Here is a 25,004-nt window from a genome sequence, read left to right as displayed (position 1 = left end):
TATGGCAGCGTTAACGGACTACGTTACACCGCGTTATGCCATGGTGTAACGTACTCCGTTAAACACGGTCACATAACGCAATGTGACCCTAGCCTTAGGTCTGTCTTCTACACAATCTACGCACTCTCGGCCCTTTCTGTCTCCCCAACAGGAAACTGTCTATGTCCCTTCAGCCTAGCCCCTCTCATTCTGGGCTAGTCCCAACCATTAACTGTAACTTTCTTTAATGTCAAACAATTCACAAAACCAACATCGTTAATGTACATCTTAGTTTACATTACACAATATAACAATTCACATGTTCTTCAAAGGGGTACATGGGCAGTTTGTCCATCTCCTTACAGTCAGACACCCAGTGATATTACCTGCTCTTTGGATAGATAACAACTTGTCAAGTTAAAAGACCCCTCTATAAACTATTTTACCTATATATCAGTAAAACAGGGCCGCATTACAACCACAGTGCCCCATTACAGCCACAGTGCCTCCATTACAGCCACAGTGCCCCCATTACAACCACAGTGCCCCCATTACAACCACAGTGCCGCCATTACAGCCACAGTGCCCTCATTACAGCCACAGTGCCCCCATTACAACCACAGTGCCGCCATTACAGCCACAGTGCCCTCATTACAGCCACAGTGCCCCCATTACAACCACAGTGCCGCCATTACAGCCACAGTGCCCCCATTACAGCCACAGTGCCCCCATAATAGCCACAGAGCCAATATCATACTCTTTGATTTTTTTGTAAGCCCCAATGACAATTTGCCTAAATGACAAGAACAGCACCGTACTTTTCCGGGCCACCATGCCCCCATCATCTTAATAATTCATCCATGATTGAAACAAAGGGGCAGATTTATTAAAAAAAAAATTGGAGCAGTATCTTATTGCAACCTACTAGATTCCAACTCTTATTTCTCAGATTTCCTATACAAAATGGAAGCAGAAACCGGATTTGTTGCTATGGGCAACTGCTTCACGTTTGCATTTCATTGTGCCCTTTAAAACAAAACAAAAATCTCCTCTCATGTTTTTCAAGTTATGAGTTTCTACTGCGCATTTTTGCATCTGAATTGTACTATCCAAAAAGCCCCATTTGTCAAAACTGTCTAAAACAGAAATAATCTATATTGCTCAAAGCAACCAATCAGAATGCAGCTCTTATTTCTTAAACTGCCTTGGCAAAATGACAGCTGTGCTGTGATTGGTTGCTATGGGCAACAAAGACAGCTTTTATAGATCTGGAAAGTTTGAATTTGTGATTCCTATTGTTATGTGCTTTACTTGTCACTATGTCACACATCGGTAGTCTATAATCAGCATCAGCACGTCCTGTAATAAGTCCTCAGAAATTTTCATAAAATCTGTACAAATCTGAATGAGAAAATTCAGTCCCTTTCATTCTAAAATTAGTCTTAGGCTACTTTCGTACCGACGCTAGCAGTGAATGCGCCGCACAACGGGGGCAGCGGATGCTGTTTTTCAACGCATCCGCTGCCCCATTGTGAGGTGCGGGGAGGTGGGGGCGGAGTTCCGGCCGCGCACGCGCGGTCGGAAATGGCGGACACAACGCTGCAAAAAACATTACATGTAACATTTTTTGCAGCCGACGGTCCGCCGCAACACGACGCAACCGTCGCACGACGGTTGCGACGTGTGGCAAAGCGTCGCAATGCGTCGCTAATGTTAGTTAATGGAGAAAAAACGCGTCCTGCAAGCAATTTTTCAGGATGCGTTTTTTCACCTAAACGACGCATTGCGACGTATTCAAAACGGCGCTAGTGTGAAAGTAGCCTTACAGTAGATACAGGTATAAATATGGCATTTACTTTCATTGTTCTGAGGTAACTACTGGACGGCAAATTTATGTTTAAGGGATTTTCCTACTAAATATACTTATCACTTATCCCAAACGTGTCACAGCCAGGGTCATGTGACCATATAAAAACGTGGTCCGTTCCTCAAATTGCGGACATGAATGCCTTCATGAACTCATCTAAGCATCAGGTTAGCCTGCTATTCACGTCTTATACACTCGTTGCCGGAGCCCTTAGGCCGGGTTCTCCTCATATTTTAGCCACACGTTAGTGACTCCTTCGGGCCTTCGTCTGATGCTTGAAAACCGGGATTCTAGTGGATCCACCATTTGGGCCTTTAATGAGGCAGATGGGTTCACTTTGTGCTATGTCTGACCTTATTTTCGAACAGTCTCCATCTTTTTTTAGGCGGGCACAAAAACACGGTCAACGGAATTTTTGTGCCCATCTCAAATAGATAAACAGAGACAAAAAATGAGGCTAGACAGAGCATAAAGTGACTCAATCCGCTTCATTAACGTCAATGGCGGCAGATCATACACCTGATATCTTGGTTTTTCAGTCGACAGTCCTGAAGCAGCCACTGACATGTAAACATTGTAAGTTTTTTTTGTTAAATGTATAAAACCCGGCTGCAATTCATATGGAATAATAATTATATTACTGTCTTCTGTGCTAAGTCACTGTTAACAGCCCATGTTTGCATCCTAAGTATAAAAACGTGAGCCAAAAGACCAAAAAAAAAAGCTTTATCTATATGATGTACATGCTCCCTCCCTCATCTCAGGAAATAAAAGGGTGATTTCCCTGGAGATAAATGTGTTCTATATTACAGTTCACTAACACAAGAGTTCAGAAAAATATAGAAAGGTCTCACGGTGAAGAACATTCTGCTGGCAGGTACTGTGCAGTGTTTCTTTACAGATTTTTGTTTCCAATTTTGCACTTACCTTTTTTGCTTATGTGTGTATATACAGTGTCTTGCGAAAGTATTCGGCTCCCTGGAACTTTTCACCCTTTTCCCACATGTCATGCTTCAGACATAAAGATACCAAATGCAAATTTTTGGTGAAGAATCAACAACAAGTGGAACACAATTGTGAAGTTGAACGAAATTTATTGGTTATTTTACATTTTTGTGGAAATTCAAAAACTGAAAAGTGGGGCGTGCAATGTTATTCAGCCCCTTTAACATAATACATTGTTGCGCCCCTTTTGCTGCGATTACAAGTCGCTTGGGGTATGTCGCTATCAGTTTTGTACATCGAGAGACTGAAATTCTTGCCCATTCTTCCTTGGCAGTAAGCTTGTGCTCAGTGAGGTTTGATGGAGATCGTTTGTGAACAGCAGTTTTCAGCTCTTTCCACAGATTCTCGATTGGTTTGAGGTCTGGACTCTGACTTGGCCATTCTAACACCTGGATACGTTTATTTGTGAACCATTCCATTGTATATTTTGCTTTATATTTGGGATCATTGTCTTGTTGGAAGACAAATCTCCATCCCAGTCTCAGGTCTTTTGCAGACTCCAACAGGTTTTCTTCAAGAATGGTCCTGTATTTGGCTCCATCCATTTTTCCATCAATTTTAACCATCTTCCCTGTCCCTGCTGAAGAAAAGCAGGCCCAAACCATGATGCTGCCACCACCATGTTTGACAGTGGGGATGGTGTGTTCAGGGTGATGAGCTGTATTGCCTTTACGCCAAACATATCGTTTGGCATTGTTGCCAAAATGTTCGATTTTGCTTTCATCTGACCAGAGCACCTTCTTCCACATGTTTGGTTTCTCCCAGGTGGCTTGTTGCAAACTCTAAACGACACTTTTTATGGATATCTTTGAGAAATGGCTTTCTTCTTGCCACTCTTCCATAAAGGCCAGATTTAAGCAGTGTCCGACTGATTGTTGTCCTATGGACAGACTGTCCCACCTCAGCTGTAGATCTCTGCAGTTCATCCAGAGTGATCATCGGCCTCTTGGCTGCATCTCTGATCAGTCTGCTCCTTGTGTGAGATGAAAGTTTAGAGGGACGGCCGGGTCTTGTTAGATTTGCAGTGGTATGATACTCCTTCCATTTCAATATGATCGCTTGCACAGTGCTCCTTGGGATCTTTAAAGTTTTGGAAATCATTTTGTATCCAAATCCGGCTTTAAACTTCTCTACAACAGTATCGCGGACCTGCCTGTTGTGTTCCTTGGTCTTCATGATGCTCTCTGTGCTTCAAACAGAACCCTGAGACTATCACAGAGCAGGAGCATTTATACGGAGATTTCATTACACACAGGTGGATTATATTTATCATCATTAGGCATTTAGGACACCATTGGATCATTCAGAGATCCACAATGAACTTCTGGAGTGAGTTTGCTGCACTGAAAGTAAAGGGGCGGAATAATATTGCACGCCCCACTTTTCAGTTTTTGAATTTCCACAAAAACTTAAAATAACCAATAAATTTCGTTCAACTTCACAATTGTGTTCCACTTGTTGTTGATTCTTCACCAAAAATTTACATTTGGTATCTTTATGTTTGACGCATGATATGTGGGAAAAGGTTGAAAAGTTCCAGGGGGCCGAATACTTTCGCAAGGCACTGTATTAAGCGATTATGGTTTGGACTCATATGCTAGCATTTAGCTTAACCATGGATATACAGTATAAGCTTAGGCTTAGGATTAGTGCATTTATCCCTGATAGGTATTACATTTGTTAACTAATATAGCCTTGCCTGTTGTACCTTGGTTGATTATATCTGTATGTGATAAGTATGTATGTCTGGTTTCAAACTAATATGTGAATATGGGATGGATATTTATTTAATATATTTACCTGCACAAAATATACCCCATATATTTTTGATACTAAACCAGAATATATGACAGTTAATGGAGTGAGTTGTGCATATGCTGCTGTAGTTCTCTGTATTATGTCCCACAATATTTGTAATCCATATTTGTAATGTTGTCTTGATAATGGTTTTATAATGTAATAAAATTTGATATTTTCTTTTGAATATTTTTTGATCAATGCTACTTCTTTGTACTACGACAGTTTGACATTTATGCTGTGAAGGGATCTTTGTATATGGTGAGGAATAATATTCTCTTTATATTTTGGAGTCACAGTAGCGCATAAAAAAACTCGGTCCGATATTCATTCAGAGAAGCGGTGCGATTTTGTTTCTCACTTATCATCCTTGTCCAGTCCCTATGCAATCCACTTTTTTAACTCAGCAGCTATTAATTATTTACAAGAACTTTACCGTTTTCTATGATACAGTATTACAATGTATCCGTATAAGTCGGATGATGTACAGAGGCTCCGTATGGCATTAGATTTTTTTCGCACACCCATCGAATGTCTGAGTGAAATTGATAAAAATGATAAAAATCAGTCATTGGGTATCATGGGTCAGTGTGCTATCAGATAAAAAAAATCAATTTATACAGTGGTGTGAACGAGCCATTACGCAAAAGATGGCCTGATTTTCTTCAGTGTCATCAGAGTTTCATTAAAATTTGGTCAGCATTTACCATTGGATTTTGGTCAGAGTGTCAGTATTTACCATCAGCAAACTCACCTGACCTTAACCCCATAGAGAATCCATTGGGTATGGTCAAGAGGAAGGAGAGACACCAGACCCAACAATGCAGATGAGCTGAAGACTGCTATCAAAGCAACCTGGGCTTCCATAACCCCTCAGCAGTACCACAGGCTGATCGCCTCCATGCCATGCCGCATTGATGCAGTAATTGATGCAAAAGGAGCCCCGACCAAGTATTGAGTGCATCTACTGAACATACATTTTAATAGGCCAACATTTTGGATGTTAAAATCATTTTTCAAGCTGGTGTTGTAAAGTATTCTAATTTACTGAGATAATGTCTTTAGGGTTTTCATTGGCTGTAAGCCATAATCATCAACATTAACAGAAATAAACACTTGAAATAGATCACTCTGTTTGTAATGACTCTGTATAATATATGAGTTTCACTTTTTCTATTGAGGAACTGAAATAAATTAACTTTTTGATGATTTTCTAATTTTGTGAGAAGCACCTGTACTTACCCCTTAAGCCCCCAAAAAGTTAAATTTTTACTTCTTTGTCCACATAATTTTTTTCTGTTAAGTTGGTTTCACATATCAGACATTCATGGTTCAAGTAGGAACCAAGATGTCAGGAGACTCAGGACCATTTGCGTTTCCTGACCTGAATTCAACAAGCTCCTAAACATACATGAATATTGAACAGGAGAAACCAGCCTCAAACTCATCAACATGCAAACTATCTTCTGTTTTTTCCTTCAACACCCCATTAACGTGAATGCCACATTTCAACAACACAAATATAACTGTCCATTCTTGCACTAGTGGACCAATTTCTATCAAAGCTACCTAAACTAAGATCTGAAATTGATCAACCTCCAGCACCTCCACCCCCAATGATTAAGAATTAGGGTATTGACAAACCCCAACAGAAAAAAAAGTATTCAGTTTTTGGCTTGAAAGTTACTTCGATAACAACAGTCATGTTTTGCACAATGTAGCATCTAGAACACTAATATTTCTCTATGTTTCAGGTTCATTTGCAGAATGAGAAGATATTTTGTGAACCTCTGTATGTTGCTCTGCTTACACCTGGTGTTATACAGTAAAAGTGATATATGCCCTGAAGGTAAGGTGCAAAATTATCAATAATTCAATGAAAATATGTTGGAAGACTGAGGTAGTCATAAAGCAAAATATGATTATTATGCACAGGAATAGCTACTCTGACCAGCAAAAGAGCAGTCACAGACAAACTTGGCGTAAGCCACTACTGCTAGGCAAGTCCTTAAGGGCCAGGATATTCTTCACCCACTCTTGAAGGAGAGTGAGGCTTTACTGAGCCCTTCCCATACTGATGTGGTCGCAGGATAGATGCTATCTGGTGACGTGGACGATGTGGAATCAGGTACAAGAGTAAATCCAAAGCTAGTGGGATAAAACCCAAATAAAAACCAAATGGAAACCCCAGAACAATAGCTAATGAACAAGAACCAGTAAAGACCATTAGGAAATGCTGAGAAGCAACCAAAACCCAACCAGGAAGCACTCACCAAATCACTACGCAGAGGAACTGAATAAACAGCACTGAACTGGGTTAGAAGCAGGCTGAATAGAGCCGGCCCAAATCCAAGGATAACAATTAGGTGATGCCTTCCTCCCAGTCATGCCCAGGGATTCACTCCCTGCTCACCAGTACAGCAGGGTGCACACATCCCCACCATTGGCTAACTGCAGGCAAGGCAGCGTCCAGCATTGCCTGGCAGCCAGGAGACACAGTGTCCCATGTCTCCTGGGCTGCGAAACAAGTGGGAAGCACTGCGTCCCGTATTCCCACATCATTCACAACTTCCACACATGAGGCACTACCGTGTGTAGACGCACCACCCAAGAGCGGGCATTCCTAACAATAGCCAATATTCCTGCCAAAAGGCGAGACCTCTCAAACTCTTGGAGAAGTTGGCAGGCGTCGCAGGCACTGCATTAACATCCCCCAATCCGACGTTCCCCTAATATTATTTTTGTCATGACCCCAAGCCCCAGTGGAGTCCAGATGCATATTCAAGGGTAAGGAACAAAAATAGTGGCGTTATCTGCGAAGAAGGCAGATTTTATGCTAAAAATGAAATCAAGGGTGCATTTTACACATTGTAAACCTAGTCCTCCGGGGTAACAATTTATAAAAGTTGGCACATATGCTATATAATGTACATTCTGGATGACCTAAGCCAATGGAGCACATATTATGGGGGTAGATTGTGCAGTCTCAAGGGGGCCTCTTTTCTTCCATATACCCCACTGATCTAAGTGACGTGGGTGCTGTGTGGCCTACGTCTAATCATTAGACAGATGAATATGGTGCAATATCAAAGGTTAATAACTAGGGATGAACACTCTTGAAAAATGTTTTTTATCAGATGATAAAGAACATCTCCTATCTCGCAGAACTTACGTTTTTTTAACTCTTAGACCAACCACATATGAAAAGGCAGCAATGACTTTTTGCTGCCTCTCTTCACTTTATCGCTTTTTCCAAATTTTGGCAGAAACCCCCCCGATATGTATGGTCATGTAAACATGTGTTAAATGTATGTGTTTGCCTACTTTCCCTCCTATAGCTTGCTGAACTGGATATGAAGTTCTCCAATGGGGTTAGGGGCTACCTTGAGGTCCTCTAATGGTCAAAGTGCAAATTTCAGAAAAGGAATTTAGATTCCCATTGAACCACTCTTGTGAACGGTGCTAGATTAATCCCTGTAGAGGTCCCTAGGCAGTTGAAATCTTGGGGCACCTCCAGAAGATTATTTCCTTCCTAATATGTTTATAAATTTATTAACAACACTGTTAACACATTAATCAAATTTTTTTAAACAGAACAAAAATTAAGTTAATCAAACTTGATTATAACCCAGAAGAGTTAATTGAAGTTGACTATTTTCTACCTGGGGTGTAGGCCTATCAATGCTTGTCTGTGTTCTCGAAGCATCTACTCATGAATGTTCTATGATCTAGTTGGCAAGAACTGGGGAACACTTACTTCTCCTCTACACCCTCTCCTAGTTCTGGTCAATCACACAAATGCCATGCATGGTCACATATAGGGCCCTCTTCTACTACTCATGAATTCTCGAATATACCTGACAACAGCCGAGATGCTGTCATTTCTCTTCACATTGGAGCGCTGTCCCTACAGCTAGTCTACAATGTCAGTCGACCGGGCTGGCACAATGATTTTAAATTTCTTTCCCTATCAAATTGCGAGGTCCCCAAAAGTTGTAACCAGTACCTACTATGTCAATGTGGTAATCCAACACTTGCTTGTGAACTTGCTTAGATGGATTCTTTTGACTCGTTCTTGTTCTAGTTACCAGTACCTGAATATGAACTATGGCTATGAACCAAGAAACCCTGGTGACCAAATAACCTAGTGGAAAAAAATCTCTGTTATGAAGTGATTTCTGAATTTCATGGTTCATGAACAATACCAAATGATAAGGTGTAGGCAGTGCCATAACTAGAGTCCGATGGGCCCTTATGCAAGTTCGTTAGATGTATTAGCTCCTGTAGCATTCTAAATCCTACAAAGACATACTTGTTGCCCCCACCTTCTCCCATAATGTAATAATGTAATAATGTCCCCCATCCTATGCTAATGTCACCCATTCTGGACCCCTTACTGGTATAATGTTCTCCATCCTGGGCCTCTTCCAGTAAGAATGTTCCCCATCCTGGGTCCGTTACAGTAAAAACGTCCCCCATCATGGGCCCATTGCAGTAACAATGTCCAACATCCTGGACCCCTTCCAGTAAGAATGTTCCCCATAATGGGCTCATTGTAGTAATAATGTCCAATATCTTGGGCCCATTGCAGTAATAATGTCCAACATCTTGAGCCCCTTTCAGAAATAATGTTCCCCATCATGGACCCATTGCAGTAAAAATGTCCAACATTCTGGGTCCCTTGCAGTAAGAATGTTCCCCATCCTGGGCCCCTTTCAGTAATAACGTCCCCCATCATGGGCTCATTGCAGTAATAATGTCCAACATCCTGAGCCCCTTTCAGAAATAATGTTCCCCATCATGGGCCCATTGCAGTAAAAATGTCCAACATTCTGGGTCCCTTCCAGTAAGAATGTTCCCCATCCTGGGCCCCTTTCAGTAATACCATCCCCCATCATGGGCCCATTGCAGTAATAATGTCCAACATCCTGAGCCCCTTTCAGAAATAATGTTCCCCATCATGGGCTCATTGCAGTAATAATGTCCAACATCCTGCGCCCCTTTCAGAAATAATGTTCCCCATCATGGGCTCATTGTAGTAATAATGTCCAACATTCTGGGTCCCTTCCAGTAAGAATGTTCCCCATCCTGGGCCCCTTTCAGTAATAACGTCCCCCATCATGGGCCCATTGCAGTAATAATGTCCAACATCCTGAGCCCCTTTCACAAATAACATCCCCCATCATGGGCTCATTGCAGTAATAATGTCCAACATTCTGGGTCCCTTCCAGTAAGAATGTTCCCCATCCTGGGCTCATTGCAGTAATAATGTCCAATATCTTGGGCCCGTTGCAGTAATAATGTCCAACATCCTGAGCCCCTTTCAGAAATAATGTTCCCCATCCTGGGCTCATTGCAGTAGTAATGTCCAACATTCTGGGCCCCTTCCAGTAAGAATGTTCCCCATCCTGGGCTCATTGCAGTAATAATGTCCAATATCTTGGGCCTGTTGCAGTAATAATGTCCAACATCCTGAGCCCCTTTCAGAAATAATGTTCGCCATCATGGGTTCAGTAATAATGTCCAATATCTTGGGCCCTTTCCAGTAAGAATGTTTCCCATCCTGGGTCCCATTCAGTGATAATGCCCCCCATCTTCGTTTAATGTCCCCATCCTGGCCCCTTCCAGTAATATATGTTCCCCACCCTGGGTCCCTTTGGATGCACATCCAGCTGAAATAGGAGCTGGCATCGGTTGGCCCCCATTCCCCACAGGCCCAGCCATGGTCACACTGATACAACGATCACTACGCCTTTGGGTATAGGCTAAACAAAGAACAAACACTCAATTCTATGTGCTTGATCACTTCTTTATTAAAGTTCTCCGTCAATGCAATCGTAAGTCAATGACACCATGTCGGGGTCAGATGAGGTCATGGTGTGTAGGTGCAGTCACCGAACAGGTTGATCAGAAACTTCCTTTTTATCTTCATTATCATCTTTTCTTTATTTCCCTTTTCTTGACTGTATTCTATTTTTTTTTTTACAATCCAGTAGTCAAGTCAGAAAACCTGGACTGCCATACCAATTATGATGATCGTATAAGCTGCATCTGGTACAAAGGATCAGACGATGGGAATGGCTCATTTCTCCTGTAAGTATTGATGCTTTCTGGACCTAATGTAAGATTATGCATAGTATGTAGGAATGAGTGATTGATAGACAACCAATAAAATTTGTTTTCCTGGTTGGTGTAAGATTGGATTGAATTGGCATCGTGACAAACAATATACCTTTCCAACGAGGAGAAGATGGAGAAAAAATGTGGGCATAAACTAATTAAAGGTTTTATGTCATAAATAAACATATACTATAGATTCACAGAATAGGTGAGAATTTTATGATCGGTGGGGATCCAACCAATGGTTCCCCCACCGATCATGAGACTTAAGATTTTTTTTACAATGCGTGGACACCACGCCTTAACACAATTAATGGAACATTGGTCGCACATGCTCCGTAATCCATGGGCAGCCAAACCTAAAGTAATCACGCATTTGTCATATTACCCCTTTAAAGATTTTTTTTTAGATGTACGGTACTTTGTTTTTTAACTTGTATGGGTGGTGAGAAATCAATTTACTATGGTTTTAAAAACATTTTTTTTTATATTTTCCAATGTTATTGAGCTTGAGTAAGTGGGTGAAGGCAGGTGATAGTGCGATTCTCATACACTAATAACAACTGGGATTTCCCCAGTAGACTATTGTTAACTAGATTAAGATACTTGCTATATAAGCATTCAGGCTATGAATAATCTGCCTTGTATTTATCGCCGATAGACCCATCACCCTTCCTCCTGTCTATTGAAAATACTATACATGTCAAAAATACTCAAATGTAGTCATCTTTTCTTGTACTTACAAATTTATACGATTGACAGTGGAAGTGTAAGGGGAGGATTTCAGCCAACATCTATATTCATACCCCTAAACATCGAACATAGGGGTCCCTGGGTGTATGTGTACAGTCATATTACTGCTGCAGACACCTTCAGGTTCAGTCATCATGTGTACGATACTGGACCCCTTTTCTTGTCCTTTGGTCCCATAATCACACCAGATGATGATGAGCTTCGTCTGAGGGTATCCTTTCTTGTCTCTTGCTCACTAACAACTAACTAAACAAACAGGAACTAACCCACTAGTCCCTAATACTCCTCCCTAATTATGGGCCGGCCCTACAGTTAACCCTGTCATCCCTAACTAAAAAGAACTGCAGTCTCCAGGAGGATAAAAATATGTAATACAATACAGTTTGCACACATTAAAACAACAGAGGTCTCCAGAGGGGTGTTATTTCATCTTCCCCACCTTTACACACACCCCCACTTTAATGATTGCCATCGGTGGCAAATCAAGACATACAAAAAAAATGTTAATACCACAATTTAAAACACTCGGAATCTCCATGGTGCCCAGTCCTTCTTCATTAAGGACCCCGCAAGAACAGACAACACAGTCCTGCAACTCAGTCCTTAAAATACACTGGACCCTGTCCTTCTAGGTAAAGGCCGTGGAACGAGTATAAGAGTCCATAAAAAATTACAGTCCCTTTTACTGAAAGTAGCAGACCCTCACAGCTGCACCATTGCCAGAAGTCCAGAAGATAAAGGCGCAACAGGAACAAAAAAACAAAAAACAAAAATAAAAGTTCAGCCTACTCGGCTCTCCTAGGCCGGCCTTTCTCCAGCCACGAGGATTTACACAGTCCCTCCTGACAGTGTCTGTAGGTTACTTAGCAAAATCCTGCTGACAGGTTCGCTTTAAGCCATTCTTTAAAAATAAAATGTTGAAGTGGATAATCCCTTTAAATATATGACAACTTTTTCACAACAGTGGCACAGTATGCTTGATGGTTGCAAAGTACATTAAGTGGCACACTATGCTTGATAGTTACAAGTCACTTGATGGCACAAAATGAGGTTGACTCTTTCGTACACTTATGTGTGGTCTTCTGCCAAAGCTGGGGAACTGTGTAATACTACACAAGCCAAAAGAGAGTTAAGTCGCACCCCAGAATTCCTTGTTTACCCATCCTACTTTGTCACTGTAGCTCCCCAAGGTGTAATCCCCCACCACAGCCCTCCCTGTCCCATTAGTCACTGTTTATAGATATCCGGTTATCATCATGACCTGCCTAGCCTGTTGACTTTCACAGAATTTCCTCCTATCTACCCATGGCTATGAACTTGCAAACACATTCATTGCCCTACTCTCAGCAAAACATGAGTATAGCCCGAGACGACTGTGAATATCACAAAGACTGAAGTCAAATCCTTATTAGCAAAGCTTTATCTCAAGACACGTCAGTTATCTTCACACAGACCACTATTGACTGGGAGTGGGAGTCAGAATTTCAGGGGGTTAAATAGCTGACTTCTTCACCCAGGGCTCTCAAGAAGGAGTGATCAAAGCCTAGACCAAAATTAACTTCACCGCTCCCTTAGGGTACCGTCACACAGTGGCATTTTGATCGCTACGACGGCACGATCCGTGACGCTCCAGCATCGTAACAATATCGCTCCAGCGTCGTAGACTGCTGTCACACTTTGCAATGTACGACGCTGGAGCGATAATTTCATGACGTATGTGCGATGTAGAAGACGTTGGTTACTATGCGCACATCGTATACAATATCGTGCACACCTTTGTTACACCATGCGATCATGCCGCCACAGTGGGACACTAGACGACGAAAGAAAGTTTCAAACGATCTGCTACGACGTACGATTCTCAGCGGGGTCCCTGATCGCAGGAGCGTGTCAGACACAGCGAGATCGCTGGAACGTCACGGATATATCGCTGGAACGTCACAAATCGTGCCGTCGTAGCGATCAAAATTGCACTGTGTGACGGTACCCTTATAAAGCAGCACCAAAAGTCCCAGAGAAAAAAATAGGACTGGTACTGTCTTGCGTAGCAAGCCCAGTGGTCAAGGTGGAAATGGAGGAGGCATGAATGGGCACGGCCTGAGAGGAAGCATGCCATAATAAGTATAGTTATAGGTTATAGGTTCAAAGCAGTCTACTGGATACTTGTCAACTCTCCTGGAACATGCTCCTTGAAAAAGGGGAGACATCCCAGACAAGTTGGCAAATTCCCCGGCTGCTGCCAAATCCTATGGACAACTCAAGGCGGCCTTCACTTCTAGAAAAATGTCAAGAAAGAAATGTTGAGATGCGTATCATGCAAAAGGGACATGGCTAAGGGGGAGTGTAGAGGGGCATGTCATGAAAAAGGGGGCATGACTATGAGCAAAACATTTTAGCGGTGTACTTTGTGCACGACACGCAATGACCTCCTGGATGGGTTTACATAAAAACTTGCAAGTATGGTCTGAGAACAATATCAATAATACAGCTTTGCCAAAGGTTCAGCAGTAAGGGCAGCCATATTGGATGTCTCTTTTGAGCACTGTTTCTTTGTTAAAGGGGTTGTCCACTACTAGGACAACATATTCTTAAACAAAATGTTTGGCCCCGTTAAAATAATTAAGCCAATACTCACCTTCCGTGCCGGCTGCATTCCCACGGTGTTGGCACACGCTCTCTCCGTGGCTCTCGTGTGGTGACACGTAACGCCGGCGCCCAATCAGTGTTGACGTCACTGTCTCCGCCTTCGGACAAAGAAGAGGAAGAGGAAGTCAGGGATCAGCTGTAGCCCGGACTTCCTCTTCCTGTTCCGTTTGTCAGAAGGTGGAGACAGTGACCCCAGCGCTGATTGGGCAGCGGGCACCATGTGTCATTCCACCGCGTCACAACCCGGGGAGAGCGAGTACCGATACCGCTGGAATGGCGCTGGCACAGGAGATGAGTATAGGCTTTAATATTTGATCGGGGTCGTACATTTAGTTTAAGAAAGGGTTGTCCTAGTAGACAAGATCAGTCATTGACAAAGTGAAAACCAAAATGGGTAAATTTTTGTGGCTTCTTTAGAAAAAATAAGTCTCCTGCAGCAGAGCAGAAATTTTCCAGTATTCCTGTAAGTAAGGTATAACATTATGACCGTACGTAAAGTATCTTTAAAGAGTCTTTCAAACTGATTTTCTTTTCTAACTTGTTTCCTATTTGTTTTGCAGAATTTTAAAATCTAATAATTACGAAGACGAGATGAGGATGTGTGATCTTGTATCCAGCCCGTACGACCAGAGCTTTAACTGTGATCTAACCAACCTGACCCTCGATGAGATGGACAATTATAAAATAACAGTCCACGACTTGTCCTTGACAAAAGACCTGGCGATTATTGAAGAATTTTACCCACGCTGTAACAGTAAGTGAAAATATGAAGTCTACATTATAATATTCATAATATTGAGGCCAAAGAAAAACTCCGCTCTGCTGCAGAGACAACCAGAACTTTGCTCACACTGTACAAACTTCCACCAGCCAGAGTCGGTCATCCTTATCTCCAACATTGGGACCAAGTCTCACTTCTAGCAATGTAACTTTTTGGCATGCCACTTGAGTGTAATAGTTAGAGGTGCCCAAATACCGCCTTGTGGCAAATTTTCTGACTTTTTGATGCTAGAAAACTGTCATAAAGTTATTATGAACTTCCATTTAAAAAAATGTTGTAATAGGAAAAAGTTTTTTTTTTTTTACTCAGCATGTGTTAATTGGAATCTTAAAATTGCAAACTTGGAGATCTTTATTAGGAAACCCGTGAATGCACCCTGATTGTGTTCTTAAACTGCAGATAGGTAAGAGACTTCTTTCTGGTTAACCATTTAGTTGCTGCAGTCACTATTGACTGCACCACCTAAAGCAGTGTTTCTCAACTCCAGTCCTCAAGACCCACCAACAGGCCATGTTTTCAGGATTTACATAGGTGATGGAGTTAATGCTGGAGCAGATGATGAAATTATCACCGGTGAAATACTAAGAGATCCTGAAAACTTGACCTGTTGGTGGGTCTTGAGGACCAGAGTTGGGAAACACTGACCTAAAGGAATAAATGGCTGAGATTTGTAAGTTTTCTACTATTAGATCCAGGCAAAAAAAATGAGCTGAATACCATGGACAATAAACTAGCTGTCACGCCGTTAACGGCGATAAAGGCGCAGGACGGCGTACTGGGACCCGCACCTGTCCCTGCCACTATAATGGGGCCCCGACTTTCCCTTATCTCAGGGGTACCTATAATAGTTAGGAGGCCTGAGCCGCCAGCGTATCCCTGTCTCCTGTGCAGGCCCTATCAGTGGCCCCCTCTCCCCCCAAGGGAGGTGGACTGCACCAGTGTATAAATACGACAATTAAACAGGGTATGCAGACAAGGTAACTAAAATCTCAAACTCACCAAATGCTCACACAGCCACAAAGGAAACACAGAGAAGGGAAGAGAAGGAAAAAATAAGGAAGCAAAACAGGTTTAACATGCAACCAAAACAGCAGACAACAATCTCTGTAAATAAACCTCCAAGCTCCAAACACCACTGCTCCTTCCCACTCCAAGCCAGGCAGCAGAACTGATCACTGGCAACAGTTGTAGTCAAAGCTGAGTCTATACAGGAGCGGAGATTACCAAAACCAAATCAGCTGAGAGACATAACTCTCAGTAACTTCAATAACAAGGTTTAACTCCTGCCCTGCTGGCACAAGACAGCCAGGTCAGAATTCAGGACAAGAGCTTCTGTTCATCGTGTGTGAACGAGGCCCAGAGCGCTGCGGTTCTCTGGAACCTCTCTGTCGCGGTAGCCCCGTGACACTAGCAGTACTTATTTAGCATAGGTGCAGACGACCGTGAATTCTTTTATATGAGAGAAACGGGTCAATTATGCAAATCACACTCTGATCAGAGTTCGATCAGAGTGTGATCACAGTGTAATCCGATTTTCTCAGATGAGAAGATGGAGAAAAAAAATTCTCCATCTTCTCCATTTTGTCAGTCCGTGGAAATCAGACCACAACCAGATGCCATCCAAGTGCAGTCCGACGGCTTCCATGGACTCATTGACTTGCATGGCTGAGTGCGATCCGAATATTGGATTACACTCAGGCATACAGCCATCTTTTCCTCAGACTAGAATCAAAGATTAGAGTTGGAAGGGACCTCCAGGGTCGTCGTGTCCAACCCCCTGCTCAATGCAGGAGTCACTAAACCATCTCAGGCAGATGTCTGTCCAGCCTCTGTGTGAAGACTTCCATTGAAGGAGAACTCACCACCTCTCGTGGCGGCCTGTTCCACTCATTGATCACTCTCACTGTCAAAAAGTTTTTTTTTAATATCTAATCTGTATCTTCTCCCAGTTTTTTTTTAAGCTCAGTCCAAGTAAATAATCGGACATGTGGTCCGAGTGCGATCCAATGTGTTGTCAGATTGGCCTCGGCCCTAAGGCTACTTTCACACATCAGGTTTTCAGTGTCAGGCTAATTTTAAAAAAACCGGATCAGGCGAATGTTGCAGGTTTTTTTCCCACAGACTTGTATTAGTGCCGGACTGCACCGGATGACATTGCGTTTCGTCCAGTTTTCGCTGGATCCGGCAAACCTGCCGCTTCCGGGTTTCTTGAAAAAACGTCCATAGCAATGTTTTTTGTCTCCAGCGAAAAAGCCTGAAGCGCCGGATCCGGTGCTTCCAGCTGTTTGTTAGAACAATAATCTAGATATGCTAGCCGGATCCGTCAAAAAAATGGATCCGTCGCACCAGTTTTTCCAACATTCGCCGGATTTAGCCTGACACTGAAAACCTGATGTGTGAAAGTAGCCTAACATTGGTACATTGTGGCATATTATCAGTACAAGAAATACATTGGCCGTAATGTGTTTAGGGGTTTAAGAAAAATTAATATTAGTTTCAATGTTTTTCTTTTTAGTTAAGCTGGATCCGCCTTCTGATCTCTGGTACAATTTCACCGGGACGGCATACAACGTAACGTGGAAAGGAAATAATGAGGTTTCAGATTTTACTAAAATATATTTTGAATTGCAGCTCAAAAAAGAAGAATCAAACCAGGTGGGCAATACAACATTAAGCACTCGTCCGGCATATGCTTGGTGATAAGGAGATTTGTAGAGTAATTTCACATATAATCCATTATTTAATGTCTAAAATCATTGACGAGAACCTGGCATTTGCCCATAAATATTTTAAATAAGTGATAGATAATAAAATAATAACTTACCTAAATAATGCCAGATTTAAAAGAACCCGGTCAAAATATATATCATTATGGCAAGTGACAGGTTCTCTTTAAAGAGTCACTCCATGTGCCTGCAGACTTCGGAATCATCACAGCGTGCACACCCCCACACTGTCAGGATTGTCCGACGCTAGAGGCAAGAGTGGCAACTTTTGTGACCGCAAGAATGTGATTTGCAAATTTCTTGCCACATTGAGGTACAATTCCACTTGTATTGAGTGAGGCCGCACACAACTAGTCAGAATATAGACGTAAGTATGGAAATTGCTCTATCCGCCAGCACCGGAGAATCCTAACAGTGTACTTTGTGCACGCTGTGAGGATTCAGAAATCTGTAGATACATAGAGAGACTGCAGACTTTTAGTAAAAGTCCGGAAAACCCCTCTAAAGTTGTAAACCAATAGTATATGAATACCGTATATATGAAGAGTTAAAAGGATTGTCAGCGAGCATTGCCCACTTCTGCTCCATAGACATTTTTCTGGTATGAAAAGACTGGAGTTGGTGGGTGCGAGTTTTCATCCTGGAGATTGGGTGACAAGATAGCTCTCCAGAGTCTCAAAAATGACAGACAATGGAGCTAAAACCAAAATATACTGTTCTAAGGGAAAAGGGGAAAATACTAGACTAGTGGAAGAGGAATACTCATGAGCGGGGCCGGACTGGCCACGTGGCAAATGCCAGCAGGGCCTGTCTGGTCGTGGGCCGCCTTGTCTGCTACGTTGTTAACAGAATCTCTGTTCTCAAGACATCTATACCGTTAACAGTTGTGGTGGAGCACAAAGTCGCTGACTCCGTCACTTACCCCAGCAGCCACAGGTATCATTAGAATATTGGTCTTGTAGAAAATCTTCCTTTCCTCCATCCAGGGTAATATTAGTAAAATATCCCATCTGGTTAATGGGGACGGGGGCAGCATGGGCCTGTGTGATTTCAAATTCCAGGGCTGAATTTCAGCCCCAGTCCGTACCTGCTGATGAGTACAGGTAAGTCATCTTAAAGGGATTGTCTGGGACTTTTACATTGATGGATCAATGTCTGATCGGTGGGAGTGCGACACCCGGCACCCTCGTCGATCAGCTGAAAACTGACCAGTTACTGAGCTGCACAGCTCCAACAACGGAATATTGGCTACGGCCGGACACTGGACATCTGCACCCTATTTGTTTGAATAGGTGGCGGACATGCAGTACCCAGAAGCGGCCACTAGACTGTCAAGGTAGCTCTGTAATTGAGCAATTCCACCTGTTGCCAATACCAGTTGGCGGGGGTGCCAGGTGTTGCACCCAACGGATCAGACATTGATGATCCGTCCTAAGGATAGACAATCAATGTTAAAGTCCCGGACAACCCCAATCTCCAGTCTTTAGAAGCACACCACTCCTCTGTCCCCCTTCTTGAGTGTGCACACCAATGGCAAGTTAGCGCTGCTGGCCCGAGCTGTGCGCCCTTTGTTGCTGCAAGTGGAGACAACTTTGCCTCTGCAACGCCGGAGTGGCGCTGTGGCACTAAAAATGGCTGAATCCGTCAAGCTTCGGAGCTACACTTGCAAGCTGCAAAGCAAAAAGAGAGCGCTCCTTCCCTGGGAAAGAAGAAGAGGTCGGTAACCTAAGCAATCAGCAGTAAACTATAAAACGAAAAATCCCTCTGTTCTTGAGATCGGAAAATAGGTTTTAATAAGGAGTAACTTGCAAAGATGATCGCTTTTTCAAGGACTTTGCAATTTTACCCTTTTATCTCGATGAGACAACTTCTTTAATTGACATATTATGATGTTTGGTGAGAACCGATCTAATAATATTGTATCATTTTTAATATAATTTATTTGCCTCGTTACAGAAATCTATAAAGACGGATATTTCGGTCACCTACGCGGAGATTATGTTATTTGAGTTTCATGAAGGCTCCAACTATATTCAGATTCGCTCTAGGACAGACAATGAAGGGCAATACAGAAGCCATTGGAGCGAGTGGAGCTCAGAGCTTAAAATTCACGTTATGGGTATTGTATTATCTGTTTGTTTTAACCCCTCAAAAAAGAGTTTTTAGGTAAGGGTTAACTTTTTTTCAGCTGTTTATAGTGAACCTGTTATCAGGATTGTGCTCAGTAAACTACAGACAGTGTCAGGTCGGCGTCGTTATACTGATTAAAATGATACCTTGGTTGCAGAAATCCGTCTTGTGGTTGTCGTGTAATCTGTATTTGCAGTTTTCTGTTAATGAGATTCTCGCGCTCCACGGCGGCCTGTGGAAGGCTCTTTTTTTTCGTGCTCTGGCCTCATCTTAATCCATGTGGACTTACATGACAGGTCGCTGATCCTTCATTGACCTGCCTCCTATCTTAAATACTGCGCCTGCCCAGTTTATCTTGCGGCCTTTACAAAAAAATGTTACTATAGCAAAATGGCTGCTCCCACATCAGTTCTCTTAATCATGGCTCTCGCTGTCCTGAGTGAGTGCTTGTTCAAATGCTTTTTTATCTCTATATGTAAATGCGGTAGCAGTGTACACTCCAGAACACACCACTGACAGCTGAATGTGTTACAGCAGAACTTGTGCTGAGCTTTATAGTTTTACTAATTCTGCAGCTCTGCTACTCACCAGAACTGTCACTCAGGATGTAAGGAGACTGTAAGGAGACTGCAAGGAGACTGCATAGCTATGAGCTGCTCAGGAAATAAACTCAGAATACTCCTTGAAGTCACTACATTTTCTCATGTTGTTAGTATTTAGATTAATAGCATATTTTGTCCCTTAATTCTTCAGAAACGGATAAACAAAGCCAAGACATGAATCATATCATTACTATAGTAACCCTACTAACAATGGCTCTCATCGTCTTGATGCTGGCTTTACGCTCTATCCTATCTACAAGGTAGGTACAAAGACGATAAATGGTTCTAGGCAGCGCTATAAGGGTAACTGTACCGAAGGATGTAGGTGTATGAAATTCTAAAGGTGGCTGTTTTTTTTCCATTGACACGGCCATATGAGGGCTTGTTTTTTTTTTTACGAGTTGATGCATTGTTTTGATTGACACCAATCACTGTTGCATAGAATACACTGAAAGCAGGGGAAAAAAATTCCAAGTTTGGTGAATTGGTCAAAAAAAATAAAAAAAATACATTAACCCACCATTGTTTTTTTTTCTTTATATTGTATTTATTGTGCAATAAAATTACCTAGCAGCACGATATGGCGATATCAAACTTGTATATTTTTTATTTATTATTTCAGTGGCATAAAAAAAAAATCTTAATTTTTTACAAAAAAAGGTTTTTCATTGCCAATGACCCATGACTTTTTAACTTTTCCATCAACGGAGGGCTTGTTTTTCGCATAGCAAGCTTTAATTTTTTAATGTTACCAAATTGAAGACCATACAATGTTTTGGTCGCTTTTTTTTTGGATGGGGATGGGACATTTTTGGGGAGAGTTATGACTACCAAAAAAACAATAATTCTAGTGTTTTGGGGTTTTTTTTTTCGACATTTGTCCTATTGTTCAAATCATTTTATATTTCTGAGTGATCAAACTTTTACACATGTGCAAATAGCAGAAAAAACATATAACAGCGATGGTAAAGTGAGGGCGAAGGAACTGAACTGTAATACCAAACACTTCCTACAGACAAGAGTGGCGCTGTTTCTGCAGGGAAAGCAGTCCTATTTTACTGTACGGGACATACAGCAGTAACAAGAACCGTCAAAATGTATGAAATAATATCCATTTATTCACAGTTTTCCCATTATATGCATTTTGTTTAATATTTCAGAATAAATGTCTCTTTTTGGAAGAAAATTCCAACGGCTGCTGATTTTTTTCATCCTCTATATAACATTCATAATGGAAATTTCCAGGTAATGTCAAGCTTTTCACTTACTGCATTATTATATTACATTATTACACATGAAATATCTCCTGCCATTAATGTCAAAGCAAAAACTATGCACCCAGAGCTTCATGGCATGGGTTTCCATGGCTAAGCACCTCCAGGCAGCCTTACATCACCAAGCACAATGCCAAATGTTGGATGGAGTGGTGTAAAGCTTCCACCGCTGGACTTCTGAAGCAGTGGCAACCTCTTCTGTGCAGTGATGGATCACACTTCTGTATCTGGCGTCTTATGGACGAGTCTGGACTTGGTGAATGCCTAGAGATCTTACCGACCTGACTTCATTGCGCCACCTGTTTAGTGGAGGAGTGATAATGCTATGGGCTTGAACTAGGCCTCTATTTCCTGCGAAGGGAAATATTAAAGGGGTATTTGCAACGATGTAAAGTAGCAAGGCCAGATAGTACTCACTCTCCCCAGCTTCAACACCACCTGTCCATCACTGTTCCAGTATCTGTATTTTAGCTATAGTTGTGACATCACATCAACAGCGCACATCCCCGCTGCAGCCAATCACAGTAAAAGGTCCATAAATACAAAGCTTGAGGAGTTTAGTGTAGAAGATGACCGGCCACACAGAGCCCGGACATCAACCCTCTCCAAGATCTTTGGGATAATCTAGAATTTAGATTACGAGCCAGGTTCTCTCAGATATCAATGTCTGAACCTCACAAATGTTCTTTTGGATGAACGTGCAGAAATTCCCCACAAACACCTATTAAATCTTTGTAGAGTGGAATCTGTCATGGCGGCAAAGAGACCAACTCCCTATTCATGTCTACTGATGTAAAATACTCACAGGGAACCTAATTTCTGTAGGACACGGTAGGGTTAGATTCCTGCAGAGACTGACCATAAAAGGTGTCCCAGTACTATTAAAAGCATGGCCTGTCTCTGCAGGAATCTAACCCTGCTGTGTCCTACAGAAATTAGATTCCCTGTGAGTGTTTCTGTAATAGATGGATGCAGAATCAGGGCAGCTCAGGGATTTTTTAACAAGGTATTTAGGACCATTTTTTGAGCAGGTGATAGGTGTACACTACACATATACATTGTGCACTACCAATAAACTAACAACTACTCATTCAATCCTGAAAATTGTGTATTGTGACTATTGATCAGTTCATTAATTTAGAGTATTCTGTACCTCTACTATTTATTGAACCACCAATCTATCTAAACTCCTCAGAGGAGGGACTCTGGTGACGAGGAACTCCATTTTCGGTCCTAGGCTTGCACATGAAGCAGACTGTCCACAATACAGTTCTACCCCGTTACATCCTCAAACTAATTACTATGTCTTCGTTACTCAGGATTGGACTAAACATCCAAACATTTGCAAAGAAAAAAAGAAGGTAAGACAGCTCGGCTCCCCCCAAGACATAGACCTCAGCGCCACGGTGTTATATGTTCAGAGAGAAGCTGTATCCGCGGTGAAGCTGGAATCTCCACTCTCTAAGGAAGAAATCCTGCAGACCCCCAATACATGTAACTCCATGTCCTGGTCTGATCCACTTGTGGAGAAAGAAATATATTTAAATGGAATTTATCCCGTCTTTTTTAGCAGTTTTAGCAATGACATTATCAACGAGACAGTTTCTGCTAACAGTTTGGATTGTCCAATGGACTATTTTTCCTATGAAGGAAACTACATTGCGAATTCACATGAAATTGCTGAATGATTGTCTTCATCTATCATTTCTTGTTGGCATTAATAAGATCTCACGGGAAGATGAACATGAAGGGTTTGTACAAAGTTAGATAGTTATCAGGAAACTGCAGACAGCTTCCAGTCACACAGAGGAGACTGACCCCCTCAATCCTGAGGATGAGCCCCACCTGAATGGAGCGGCGGCGGTCATGCATGCACCACCATCGATCCAATAGAAGTTTTTTTTTTAACTTGGTACAAACCCTTTAAGGCTCATTCACATGAGACTTATTTGCTGCTGGTTTTCTGCAGCAGTGAAATCCGCAGCTGGAGAATCAATTTTGTAGAAATGTGCTGTGGATTCGCAGAAAATTACACTCTTTGGACAGCGGGTGGTGAAATCCGCAACAGAAATTGATATGTTGCACATTTCACATTCACAGCGTCGGTCATGTTATACTGCGGATTTATTTTCTCATGGATAAGATGCTGCTACTGTAATACAAAGCGGATTCTCAGAAAGGATAATTATCCAAGTTTTCAAGTATGGGAACATGCCCTAGTTTGGAACATTCACAAGTTATCCCCTATCACTGAGATAGGGAATAGCTTTCCGATCTCCGAGGATCTGACTTTTGGGACTCCCACTTATCCTAAAAATTAGGGCTCCCGTGTAAATTGAGCAGTGCTCCATCATGTGCCTCTCCATTCATTGTCTATGGGACTATTGTAATTAACTAAGCGCTAAGAATGAATGGAGCTGTAGTGCATATGATCGACCACTAGTCTATTTATACAAGGCTCTTTGGAACCCCAGCTCTCAGGATCAAAAGGGGTCCCAGTTGGACCCTCAGAGATCAGTAAGTTATCCCCTATCCCATAAATAGGAAACTCGAAAATACCCCTGTAGGGACTGTTACCATTTAGCAACTGCTGAACAAATCAGGATTCCGTTAACCATTGCTGTGTGCTGTAGTGGTTTGTAGTTCTCCCCCGTTGGGTTTGAGACATCATGTTGTTACCTGAGATGCCATATTATTGTGAAAACGCCAAATTTTATGCCTATTAATTTTGTACATGTATTGCATGTGATCATGTGACTGTTTTAATGAAGAGCATGTGTGATTCAAGAGTTTGGTGATGTGTGAGCCAATATGTTATATCTGGGTCAAAATGTCCTAGAAAGTGAACCACTAGCAGTACTGACGACAGAATGCAGAGCCATAGGGAATGTGGAGTTAGTATTAGCATGTGTGTCCACACTTCTTGGGGTGTATATAGAGCTTAGAAGATCCTGTGTTTCTACCTGTAGAGAGGAGACACATGCAGGAGGAACAAAGAAGAGAAGCTGAGAATAGGCCTGAGGAGAATGTCTGCTATATAGCTAGCTAAAAAGTAGGGGTGAGTAACACTTGCCAATTAGTATACCACCCCGGGGAATATGTGAGAAGCTCCAGCCTATGCTGTAGTTGGTGTAGTACATTCCTGAAGGACGAAACAAGTCCTCGAGAAGCTCAAGCTTATGCTGCAGTTGGTGTAGTATGTTCCTGAAGGACGAAACAAGTCCTCGAGAAGCTCAAGCTTATACTGCAGTTAGTGTAGTATGTTTCTGAAGGAAGAAACAAGTCCTCGAGAAGTTCCAGCCTATGCTATAGTTGGTGTAGTAC

General features: G+C 42.1%; 1 protein-coding gene across 1 annotated transcript; it reads left to right on the top strand.

Moving 5' to 3' along the window:
• The first annotated feature begins 6,367 nt into the window (after nt 1-6,367).
• On the top strand, nt 6,368-24,446 carry LOC138645951 (interleukin-9 receptor-like). Its single transcript, XM_069735429.1, has 8 exons — nt 6,368-6,497; nt 10,642-10,741; nt 14,728-14,921; nt 17,464-17,603; nt 19,631-19,793; nt 20,558-20,666; nt 21,567-21,651; nt 23,000-24,446. Exons 1-8 carry the CDS (start codon nt 6,416-6,418, stop codon nt 23,366-23,368), a joined length of 1,242 nt encoding a protein of 413 aa, XP_069591530.1. The 5' UTR covers nt 6,368-6,415; the 3' UTR covers nt 23,369-24,446.
• The last annotated feature ends 558 nt before the right edge of the window (nt 24,447-25,004 follow it).

The sequence above is a fragment of the Ranitomeya imitator genome, chromosome 7, assembly GCF_032444005.1.
Source record: "Ranitomeya imitator isolate aRanImi1 chromosome 7, aRanImi1.pri, whole genome shotgun sequence".
Classification (NCBI taxonomy): domain Eukaryota; kingdom Metazoa; phylum Chordata; class Amphibia; order Anura; family Dendrobatidae; genus Ranitomeya; species Ranitomeya imitator.
Note: the sequence above shows the minus strand (reverse complement) of the source record. Positions and strands in the feature narration are given on the sequence as shown.